This window comes from Cryptotermes secundus, unplaced genomic scaffold (genome assembly GCF_002891405.2).
Source record: "Cryptotermes secundus unplaced genomic scaffold, Csec_1.0 scaffold122, whole genome shotgun sequence".
Classification (NCBI taxonomy): Eukaryota; Metazoa; Arthropoda; class Insecta; order Blattodea; family Kalotermitidae; genus Cryptotermes; species Cryptotermes secundus.
The window spans coordinates 20,985-33,938 of record NW_019738954.1 but is presented as its reverse complement, the minus strand read 5'-3'; the positions used below and the strand labels follow the sequence as shown (position 1 = coordinate 33,938).

Genomic DNA, 12,954 nt, shown 5'->3' with positions numbered 1-12,954 from the left:
TTAGAGGCTGAGTCTAATCCAGGGCCATAGTGCGGCTGGAAGGATTAGGTCAATTGAAAACAATGCAATGGCCTCATTGGGAATTGAACCCGCAACCTTCCGGCTTGTAGCATATTGCCTCAACCAACTACGCTACTACTTAATTAAAACTCAGCACATTCTCGTGCTGTTAAATATTAACTCGCCGGGCACGGTAGCCGAGCCGTCTAAGGCATGCACTGTCTTCGCTCGCTCGGAAGCCGGGATCGTGGGTTCGAATCCCATTCAGGGCATGGATGTTTAGTGTTTGTGTGTGTGTGCGTGTGCGCGTTTTTCTCTGTTTGTATAGAGGCAGAGGCCTTGCGACGTACTGATTTCCCGCCCAAGGGGTTTTACCGAATGTCTGAGATCTAGTAAACCGAAGTGAAACGGAGAGTTTCATGGAGGAAGGGCAAGGCCCCAGTTGGGCCTGTAGCGCCAAGAGAAAAATATTAACTCTGTATACCGGTAAGATAAGTTAAATTTGTCCTTGTGCTTAACTAATTACGCACTACTCCACGAAGACTTATGGGGGAATGGTTGTGTAGATCCATATTTTCTTGACATCGGCTCTAACTGGAGGTGAGTGGTCAGCTTCAAGCCCCGGCCGCTTTACCCCCTGGGGAAAAGCCCTCGGTACTAATTGGCTAAGAGGTTGGGTGGACCACAGAGCCGGTTTGAACTACGTAAAGAAAAAGAAATAGTTGGCCATATCGGGACTCGAACTCCGACTCCTCGGTCGGTAACCCCGTAGCCATTCTCTATACCGACTGCGCTACTCCGGCTCCCGTACATCAGTTTATTCGTGCAACAATTCTGCTGTCATTCACAGATTATGCGATTAAGTCATGTTTTATGACTTGATACCTTGAAATTCCTAGAATTACGTATATCACATTTGTTGTATTACAAAAAAAAAAACTCCGTGGCCTGTAGTCCGCATGCGAACTATACCCACTGAGCGACCGCCGCTTGTCGGCGAAGTTAGTACCAACTTTAGCGGATAGAGGGTGTCACGTGGTCAGAGCAACGAATTCCCACGGGCTTTGATTTAGGTTTTCTAGACCGGAGCAGATATTTCCTTGAAGTAGCTCCTCAATTATCCTCACGAGGCTGAGTGGACTCCATTCCAGACCCACTATTTCTCGGAAAATCTGGCAGCACCGGGAATCGAACCAGGGACCTCTGGATCTGGAGCCAGGAACTCTGACCACTAGACCACAGAGGTGGTACTAATGAACTTATAATATAAGGTATCTTTTCAGTGGAGAAAATGATTTATAGAACAGAAAGTATCCAATTAAAAGTAAAGACCACTAGCAGCAGATAGCTTAATATCGTGCGTGATTGTGTTTTTCTGTGCTGTAAAATTTGGAAGACCTGTAACGTACGACTTCAGTTGCTGTTGTAAGCGATGATAAACTTTGACGTTCGATTACTATATAGGCTATGATATTTATTTGCTCTCATACGTCACCTGTCAAGTATTATTGCCCCTTCTGCTCGTGGCAGAATTTCGAAATGAGTAAAAAGAATGTAATGCAATGTTTCGTTTTATTAGAACAAAAATAGATAAAGAAGTATGAAGAAAGTGTAACTGAGTGTCTGATATAAAAGAAAGATATGAATAAAACATTGCGATGGAAATAGAAAACATGAAAACAGACGCCACAAAAGAACACAAATTCCTTTTCAACTCATTATTATTATCAAGACTGGTATAAGGACTCTGTCTCTCTGGGTTGTAATACAATTCACTAGTCTCGGCACATATGTCGAGGTTTTCTACAGCATCACCAAGATGGCAGTGCAATCAGCGTTATGAGGAGAAAACAAAATAAAAATAAAACTCCTTTTGCCTTAAAGGAAGAGCGTGCAATGGAGTTGTGTTAGAGACGTTAGAATAAAGATTTTAGTATACACTGAATATGATAACATTCATGCCGCAGATGTAAATGTAGACTTTGAAGAAATATTTTTTTTTTCCTTGGCACTACTGCCCCAGTGGGCCTAGGCCTACCTCCATGAACTTCTCCGTTCACTTCGGTTTTTCTCGATCTTACACATTCGGTAGGACACCTTGGTCGGGTGATCAGCTCGTCGCAAGGCCTCTACCTGTACACAAACACAGAAAAACGCACACAAACATCCATGTCCTGAGTGGGATTCGAACCCACGATCACGGTTTCCAAGCGAGCGAAATCAGTACATGCCTTAGATCGCTCGGCTACCGTGACCGACTGAAGAAATATTACACGAAAATATTATTGTAAACGAGTGTGCTGCAATTAAAAGCAAGAAAATTTACATTATTTTTTTTAATACAGAATAATTTACTTAACTAACGGCAGCGAAATTAATATAAATTATCTGAATAAAATATATTATTATGATCTCAGATTACTGAAAACAATTGGTATCAGTAAAATCAAATGTCAGTAACAGGCGCGTACAGAAGGCGAGGAGCTTTACATCCCTCTCCATGCGTATTCATGTATTGGTGCTTAAGCACAGAGAGAAATTTCACTTTGCCTTAATAAAATGCATTAATACTAGTACAGGAAGGCTGGTATCTTCGGGTGTTCGGCTGGTAACTCTAGCATGTGCAATAGAAATTGTAACATCTACACCACAACGTTCTTTAATTGTACATTGTTAAGTTTAATTTCGTCATTCGCTTGGAGAGACTGAAGATAATATTGTCACGTGTCAGGGGTTCCGTGACAAGTAATTGTGGATTCCAGATTATAGGAAGTTGTTTATTGGATAACTCGTTAACAATTACAATTACAGTCACTCTGAAATAGCGTCTTCCAGACGTTGCGACCTGACTAGTCCGTCGTCGCTCACGTTTCGTCTTCTGGTTCTTGGCTGAGCTGGTTTCCCTTCTGATCTCAGCTCTGCTCCGGTCTTCCCTGATCTCAATTCCGATCTGCTTTTCTCTGATCTGCTCTGTGAAAGTCAAAGTCACATTGCGACTGACGGTCAGTCAGTCAGTCAGTCAGTCAGTCAGTCAGTCAGTCAGGCAGTCTCGGTGTCGAGCCCCATCTAGGGCTCACGACCAGATATTTTTTACTTTTCGCTACGGTCTTGTTTTTGTGGGCCGCCCACTCTGACGAGAGGAAGGGTCTGTCTTCTGTACATGCTGCTGGCCCTTGCCAGCGCAGTCTTTCTCGGGTCCGAGTCCCTTGGGACTTGGCGACCTTATTTTACTGTCTCAGATTTGAGACTTCCTTTTTCGTCGCCTCCTACGACTCGCAGGGTCACGATGGAGGTATTCGACCCCGCCTCCGTTTTGTTCTTATCTTCCACCGTCGGACGGACTAGAAGACATCTTCTTGAAGGGTATTCGTTGCAGCGGGAACTGCAGTAACTCTGGTCTTCATTCCCATGATAACGTCTGCCAATGTACGTGTCGTTGTAGCGTTAACGTGTTCACAATTGCCGCCTAGGTAACGAGATATTCACTGTCCCTTGATGAATTGGAAACATAGCTACTGAGCCGTTGTTTAGCAATGGACGTCTCTGTATGCGCTGTCTCGGAAACTTGTTTTAACAGCCGTTGTCTAGCAATGGACGCCCGCTCAGATATTCTGGGTTTTAGGTCGCACGCCACAATATTAAATCCACCTCAGTCGGAGATTCAGATGCAGGGACCACCAGGAGGCAAGCCAGTTTTTAGTGTCCAAATACCTCGGGTGAACAATATTATGGAACATCCTATAGGCTACGAGAGGACTTTCTGTGGTCCAATCCGAGCATAAGGCTGGAAGCAACTGATTGAGGCATCTCATGCGTTAGTCATGACCGTGTTCACCCAAGACTGATGCATAAAAGAAACGCCATTTCGAAAAATGAGGGGAAGGAGGGGAACCAAGGGGTCTGAGTTGGGTTGGACAAGTGGATAAGGACGAGTACAGTGGAGTGGAGGCATAAATATGGCTCATGTCTTCCCAAAAGGAGAGTCTGCAGAACTCATAAAATAAATGTGAGGAAAGTTAGAATGATACTGGGCGCTACTGCGTGTTATTTACATAGTACAGTTGAGATGTTTCGTTCCAAAGAGACTGGGTTCGAATCCGGGTATAAGAAAAAGCGTCACGGATAATCGACTTAGGACTTCGTACTGGAAATATACTGATCAGTTTTATGCTGCGGCTGCTTTCACCCTCAAGGAACGAATTTCAATCTAATGCTTGCTTATGTCTTCGTAATACATAAATACACGAATAAAGCCCCTCTATAAATGAAATTTCCTGCGAACTGACCAAGAGATCTGCTGCTTGTACGAGTAGAAAAGCATTTGGGAAATACTGATCTGATATTAACGCAGAGTTTGCTCAAATCAGGACGAAAGAAATGGCGAACGAGTGAACAGAATGGAAAGCGTTATCTTGAAGTTCTACATTTAATGATATCACCCTGAATTAATTCTGTTCAGAAAACCAGTTCTGATTTAATTCGAATTATTTCAGAATTATGTATGACCTATCTCTTATCTTCTTTCGGTTTTGATATTTCCTCTGCTTCGTAACGTAAGAGATCTATATAACAGCTTAGACTTCGATAAATAGTTAATTTAGATAACGTCTTGGGGAAACCTGAGGTTACTTCCTACTTAAGCAGTGACGCTCTTCTCGTACACGGAGCTGATAATAACACTGAACGAATTTGAGTGTTTATAATCGTAATCCAATATTTAGGGCCGTTGTTCACTTATCAGAGCTTAAGCTTTCCTCTTGCTTCTCAGAAGAGAGACTTTTATTTTCGAANTTAGGGCCGTTGTTCACTTATCAGAGCTTAAGCTTTCCTCTTGCTTTTATTTTCGATTCTAATTGACTTAAATACTATGCCTTTTTCAATATTATCACACACAAGGATTTATCATGTGTGTCACTGATATAACGAGCCGATGCAATGGTTTGACAGATTCAGAAATACGATGTAATAACTACGATCATAAGGGTCCCAGAGACATATATATTGTCACATGTATGAGTGACTATAGACGGGGTTTGGATTGGATTTATTGGAGACTTTAATACACGACTCGTGACTACAATTAATTATATCGCCATCGCTGATCTCCACACTTTACAAATCACTACAGCACGCTCTAAGTCTTTTCAGTCTGTTGTGTCTTCATCAGTCGTTCTTTGGTAACGGCTTCTAACAGTGGAGATCCCACAGCTTCAGCGTTCATGTCGTTATTCTCCGGCGAATATGCCACAGCTACTGAACTGCACTGACTAAGCCTTCTCTTCACAGACTCCCTTACAACTGACTACTGCTCAGAGTCAGAGGTACTTTACGACTAAAAGTTTACGCCCAATGGCTACAAGTTCCTTGAGACACACGACCAATAATTTTATTTTCCAACTTAACACTTATGAATCATCCGCTCTGATGAGAGGATGGGTCTGTCGTTTACAACTGCTGATGGTCCTCGCCAGCGCAGTAACTCTCATGTCCGAGCCCCGCGGGACTCATTACCACGTTTGACTGTCTCAGATTTGAGACTCCTCCAACCTGGAGGGCAAGGTCCCCGTATTTATATCCACCAGTAATAGGTGGCCGGTTATACTTCCAGTCACTGAGTTCCCTTTTCGTCGCCTCCTACGAATCTCAGGGCTAAGATGGAGGTAATCGACCCCGCCTCCACACGGCTGGTGTCCTTGCTATATGACCCCTTCTGCACGGATCGCGTAGAAAACACCGTTTCCAACAGTTCCTCTATTGTTGTACGTGAACTCGTTGCCGTGGGAACCTGTTTGTTTGGCGGTCGTTACCTAGTAACGGGTCTACACACTGCAATATTCTGATTACGCGAATTAGGATAGTTGCTCCAAATCTGGACGGCGTGTCCTCCTTGGGGATTTAACGCCATGAAGAAAATCTATTTTTAATGTGAGATTCAGCCGAAATGATTATTTTTAGCTGCACTCAATTGTCTCTTCCTTACTCAGTCTTTATAAATTTTATTTCAGATATTAAAGAATAAATTAGAAGGGCTAGGTTACAGTATTTTAAGGTATCACTCATTTGCCACATTCAGAGGATTGTGCGGCATCTTTATTTTGAAATTTTGAATTTTGTACTCATAATTTTTGTATAGTACTACTCGTAAATAAGAGTTCGTTGATTATAAGCAGTCAAATAAATATACAGTGCAACGTGTTCAATTTATTTCGGTACTAACAACAGAGAGAGTCACGAGAATTCGGTGAAAACTAAAAGGAGGCGTCTTATGAAAAGTTCCTGAACCACTGAACTAGACTGGTTTATCCATATTGTCACGTACGTTAGTGACTATAGACGGGGTTTGCATTGGTAATTGGATTTACTTACAGGTCGTAACTACAGTTAATTATTACACTATTGCTGCTTTACGCAATACATAATCTCTCCACAATAATCTCTTCACTCTATCTACACTAGTCTTCAGTCTTCAGTCTCAGTGAATCACACACTTAAAATAAAGCCTTCAGTTCACACAATAAGTCTTCACTGGCTGACTTCTCAGCTCTCACTCACTATCACTCACTATCACACTCATGAAACTTTCACTGCGAACCTCCCGCGGCTGTCTCGGACTCAGAATTGACTAACTTCTTAGTCAAAGTCAAAGTCACATTGCGACTGACGGTCAGTGTCAGTCAATCTTGGTGTCGAGCCCAATCTTGGGCTTATGACCAGATACTTATTACTGTTTGACAGTTACGGTCTTCTTATTGTGGGACGTCCTCTCTGAGGAGAGGATGGTTCTGTTTTTTTTTTTAGAGTCATTGTCTGCAGTAGTGAGTCATTTGCCATAATGTAAAGAATATTTACATTTTACACGTTAAATATGATAATAAATATATAAAATTTATACAGGGCCTCTGTCAGTCCAGGCTCAGTACAGCAGATTATACCCTATTTCTAGTAGCTTCAGCTACAACGGCAGTCTAGTCACTTGAACGGCCGTATGCTTGACCGCCTCCAAGTTCAAGCCTCTTATACTTTCTATATTTGGCTTCGCCTTTTCCAATATTGCGAACATTTTCCTTATCATGATTTTGTATGACTTCTGCTAACTTCTTAGGAATTCCAGTCTCTTTCATAATCCCTCGAACGAACACGCGGAAAACACAGTTTGCTCTACTGTTAAGTAATCGTCGCGTCTACAGAGGCGTTGCCCAGCAACACGTTGATTAGCTGCTGCCGAGATGTGTTTACCGCAGCGCTGCCTAGCAACGAGCGCCGTGCGGCTCGGTTCTGCATGGCATGGAGAAAACACAGCTTTCCTTATTATTTGCTAATCACCGTGTTTACATATTTCTGTGGATCAACAGTTCTTGCATGGCGTAAATACGCCACAATATTATGTTCTCTTTGCCCGTCATAGTAAAATTAGAATTTCTGATTCAGAATTCTCTTGTGTGTAATTTTAATCGACTGCCATCACGTGTTGGCTGAGATAGGACCATTTTATTCTTCTATGTACATACGACAATAAAACAATGGAACAATGCCAGCATGCATCCGTACTCCTAGGGAGACTTGAAGTTGCGACCTAATGTTCCAGTGGTCCATAATCGTTCGCGCATTAATCGTGGAACTTACTAATCATTAATGCACCTTTACTCGTAAATACTGTCGTTTAACTTTTTCACTTGTTTCCAAATTCCTTATAGTTCCTTGCAAATTCCTTCTTGCTCCGTGGATTGTTGTATCATTAACGTCGTGTAGTCCATTGAAACACCACAGACAATTCGGAAGAAAGTATCGCCTCCATCTTCAGGTCCAAAAATAAGCCGAACAGGGAACCAGCGTAAAAACAGTTTGGATATGCTTGCCACCTGCTTTTATCATGGTTTCTGCTTCGTTTATTCGTCTAACTGAAGATAGAGGTGATATTTTCCTGCGAAACATCTGTCGACTTTCGACGTACTGCATGGCGCTATGTCCCAGGAGATAACCACCCTTGTGAGAACTGTAAATTATTTCAATAGCTTGTTTATATGAATATATCTCAACCGCTTAAATGTCTAAGAAAATCTTGTAATATGTCACTTTACATAATATGAAATTTCGTAAATATTAACAAACTCCGTGGCCAGTAGTCCGCAAGCGAACTACACCGACCGATCGACGGCCGCTTGTCGGCGAAGTTATTGTCAACTTTAGCGGATAGAGGGTGCCACGTGGTCAGCGCAACGAATCCCCACGGCCGTTAATCTTGATTTTCTAGACCGGAGCCGCTATTTCCTTCAAATAGATCCTCAATTATCCTCACGAGGCTGAGTGGACCCCGTTCCGGACTCACTACTTCTCAGAAAATCTAATAGCGCCGGTAATCGAACCCGGGACCTCTGAATCTGTAGGCAGGATATTTCCATTGTTATTAAATAATTTACAATCTAATAAATCCACGATAATATTTAACGTTTTATGTCATTTTGCAGGTTTTGTATAGTTTAATTCATGTTCACTGCTGATGAAGCTAATTCATTACTGCGTTGTCGAAGTTGACCCACATACGTATGAATTTTGCTTTGTTAAGTATATGTTATATTTATGTAAATGAATCTATTAGTTACAGTTGGTTCCGGCGTCAGTATTGGGGTCTGATGTAGGCAGATAGCATACAGCAACTTTGGGGTTGCACTGAGGTGGGGGTGACATTATTTAATTCCTGTATTGCTCATGGGTTAAAGTGACATCCTTGTTAGGGGTAGTTGCCAAGTGTGTATCGCACACCCTATCGACAAAACTTAGAACTATGGAGAGGGAGCAGAAAAAATTTCCTCTAATTCACTGCCACTCATCTGTTTATATGTATCGTATGTATTATCGTAATGTCTCTGGATACGATGAAGTGATTTGAGCTAGACCTGTCCGTTTTTATGTGTGGTTGTGTGTCCAATATTGAATCTTCCCATCTTATGGCCATTTTTAATAAATATTGCTGCGTATTCGGGGTTCCGTGACTAATAATAACGGGTTCCGGATTGGATGATTGGATTTAATGACACTTATTTACAATTACAAACGATTATAACAGCTCACAATCAGTTGCTGCCTAAAGGCACGTCCACATTACTCGTCCTCGTGTGACTCGATATGCTCGCGAGTAATGTGGACAATATGACAAGTCACGAGACAAGCAAATTTTAAATTTTTAATTTAAAAACTATATCCAATAAATTAAAATACGACTACAGCCTATACACACTACGAGTAAATATACGGATCCTCACGCGCCGAAGCCTGGTGAGCAACTGAAGTAGTGTGGACGAAGATTTACGAGCACAAGTAAAAGCCAGACGAGTCTCCCGACGAGCACAAGCCTGGCGAGCACGAACACGAGTAATGTGGAAGCGCCTTTAGACTCTCTCCGTTCCTTACTGGACTACGAGTGTCTTCTCTTTTACTGTGACTGAATTGGTTCTGATTTACGAGTCGGTCACTTCTGCAACTGCGACTGCCTTGAGCGACGACTGTCGTACGAATTGACTGAACTCCCTTGCGAATGAACTACGATTCTTTCATAATTTCGGGTCGAACCGAATATAAGTTACTATGTCTTACAATTCATCTGTTATTCTGTTTGCATTCTTTGCAGCGGAAACATGTGTTAGCTAGCCGTTGGTTAGCACTGGACTATTCTAACCTGTTGTCACTGAAAAGTGGCCATCATCAGGTGTATAATTGTGTAAAAAAATTCTGTTCTGTTTTTATGCTGTTGTATTTTGCATTTTTACGAGTGATATAAAATGCTTATAAAAGTAACCTACAAAAATTATATAAGCATTTTATATTACTCGTATAATACAAAATAACAACAGTGAAACAACAGAACTGTCATCTACAATCTTATGCGCCTTATGACGGCCAGTTAGGCCTAAACATTTAGTGTTAAATAAATAATATGAAGAGCCAAAGAGCCACGAAAGTTGAATTAAATGTATGGACGGAGTTGCTCAAAGAAGCTGAAGTGAGAATTCTAAAATTGGAGAACGCAGTGCAACAGGATGCTTCAGTGCAACATACGTCTCTGCTGTTTAGTGGCGAACTAGACAATAACCATTATGGTATTCTGTTGTCAGTAAAAAAACGCAGAAATGAGATGATTTTGATAAATATGATTTCTGTAGATAGTCTTTTAAGGAAAAAAATTGTCTAGACAATAATATTGTGTAATTCATACCGCTGTTCAATGAATTTTACGAGCAGTATCTTGATGTAAATATAGCTTTCTTTCAGAATGGCGAGATACTTTTGACAAATTTTTTTCTTCACACGTTTTTATTCAAATTTCAACAGTTTTTCTTAATTGTAATCCAAAGAGAGGTAATGAAACATTAGACTATGTGGCAAGTTCAAACGTATGGGAACTATGGTAACTATGGTAACAAAGCCAACTTCATGGTCGAATAACTCACGTTCCTTATTCTTTTTCAGGATATCCCGGGAACAGCTCTTCAACCAGTGGCCGTCTATTCTGAATTATCTCTTCATGGCTTTCTTCAGTCCCTCCATACAAATATGAATCTGTTGCCTAGCAGCGAACGTTTTCGTTATGTGTTTCGCGGTCGCTACCTAACAACGGGTCTCTACTTGCTACAGTACTTTTGCCTGCTTAGATACTTGTTTCTTCTCTAGTGAGGCGAAGGAACCCACCAATGTTGTACAGTCGGCCCCTGGATGGCCTCCTAATACTGTTTGACGTGACCATATTTTTGACACCAGTTATTCCCTCAATGGGTATTTCCACATTTTGTTCTATAAATGTCCTGGTTGTCACTAGTTGACAAAACCTGATACTAAGGACAATGACTGAGATTATAATTGGACCTAGCTGAACAGGTGCCTGTCCACATTTTCACCTGTGGAAGAAATAAAGCTACATTGTCTCAGAATGTTAAAGATTGGACTAGCTTCAGAAACTCAGTAATGCTAAATATATAATATAAACCCTTAAGCGCCGACTCATCCACATCGCCTTACAAGACAGTGTAGTGAATGAGCACAAACTTTAGTCTTCAGGTAGCCCAAGCCAATTCTCAAGTATGAATTTATTAAGGTCTCCAAAAGTACTCACATAGAGGGTGTATAAAAGCACCGCTTCATCAATTTTATGGTATTGTCAGGTGTATGAGTGACTATAGACGGGGTTTGGATTGGTAATTGGATTTATTGAACACTTGCAGAAGGTAACTACAAATAACTCAAGCGCTATCGATAATTCACACACATTTTACAGTTCAATAGAGCATGAACTAAGTCTTCTCAGTCTGCTGTGCCTTGACTAGTCGTTGCTTGGAAACTGCACAACGGCAGACGCTCCTCTTCCTCTGGGTTCCCAAACTATCCCCGGCCTCAGATACAAACTTCTAACAACAAAGACTCACAAGGACTTTCCTCCTTATAACATCTAGGCACGTACCTCACAGAAAACATCTTTCCTCTGTTGCTATACCTACTGTTGCGTGCGCAGCCATCTGCGTGGATCGCACAGAAAACATCGCTTCTCAGCTAGTCTATTGGCGCATATTAGGAATTTGTTGCCTAGCAACGGGTATTGCTTACAGAGTTATTACTTAATAACGGATCTACATGCTACATTTTTTTTTCCTTGGCACTACAGCCCCAGTGGGCCTAGGCCTACCTCCATGAACTTCTCCGTTCACCTCGGTTTTTCTAGATCTAAGACATTCGGTAGGACTCCTTGGGCGGGTGATCAGCTCGTCGCAAGGCCTCTACCTGCATACAAACACAGAAAAACGCACACACACAAACTAAACATCCATGCCCTGAGTGGGATTCGAACCCACGATCCCGGTTTCCACACGAGCGAAAACAGTACATGCCTTAGACCGCTCGGCTACCGTGACCGGCGCTACACTATTTAGACCCTACATTTTATACAACCAGCCATAACAGGCACTGAAATCATGTTTTACCTCTGAGCACAACAACAAGCAGATAACTACCTTAGCCCATAAAATATACTAGTTAACATCATGCAGAATTTTCCCTGTACGTTGAAAAGATCTGCTGATGTAAGATTGACACCGTGACACCTAAACTTCTGACTTTTTAAGAGTACAGTTCGTTTCGCCCAGCTTTCTGACGGATATTTGTATCTACTTAACACCACGTAATGCAAAGATTTAACCTTTTAATGCCTAATGGTTGCTATATGCACGACCTGGTTTAACACACTAGAATTTTGCATTTTGCTCACACAGTGTGTTTGTGTGTTTCATATGGTTCTCACAATAAGCATCTGATATCTTCCTAAACAGCATTAACCGGCTGGTCCTTGTAGCCGAGACACAATGTGTTTCCTGTGAGGTACGAACTGAATTTTTATATTTAGTTCGGAAAAAATTCGGTCTTTAAAGGTCAAATTTAATATGTAGCAATCTTAAGTTTAATTATTGTGCTATTTCCCTGTATCCACATTGTAATGGTCCCCGTTGTATCAGTGATCTGTATCTGTCTCTGTATCTTCTTAGTCACTGAAACGAATCTAGCGGCACAAGCTTAGTTTGCTATGTGATGCGTAATGCGCACGCGCACGATCAATTCGTCACGACATGGATCTTTCCAATGGAACACGCTTAATAATTAGATACGGTGTACGCTATTTGAAACCACCACAATAGGTGGTCTCTATTCACATTCCTTTTGTAATGCTTTACGTCATTATTATGGCACGCGTATGAGAAATATGTTGTGAAAGATGTTACGCTTATGTTGTATAATTTAGTTTTCATATCTAGTTGACTTGTAATCCTATCAATTTATCTTAATACAAATTGGAATGGTGACAGGCTTCACGAATTGATTCGTCAGTTCCTTTCTTGTGAAGCAGATCGTGCTTTTCGGATGCTTGGTTAATTTCTTACGTCCCCCCCCCCCCTACAAAAAAAAAGAATACGCGAA

At 41.5% G+C, this 12,954-nt stretch overlaps 2 protein-coding genes across 9 annotated transcripts in view; one reads left to right on the top strand and one right to left on the bottom strand.

Annotated features, from left to right (window-relative positions):
• The window catches only part of LOC111871353 (ubiquitin-like-conjugating enzyme ATG10), a 647,673-nt gene extending 636,762 nt beyond the window's left edge, over positions 1-10,911 (top strand). For all 8 annotated transcript variants that reach the window (XR_002844008.2, XR_002844007.2, XR_004513764.1 and 5 more), the window contains one exon: positions 10,465-10,911. Coding sequence is in view for 2 of the 8 variants with exons in the window: in XM_033754225.1 (XP_033610116.1) it covers positions 10,465-10,552 (88 nt within the window). In the remaining 6 variants the exon portion in view is untranslated. The remainder of the gene's footprint in view (positions 1-10,464) is intronic.
• The window catches only part of LOC111871354, a 37,230-nt gene that overhangs the window by 18,253 nt on the left and 6,023 nt on the right, over positions 1-12,954 (bottom strand). The gene's annotated exons all lie outside the window — the stretch shown is intronic.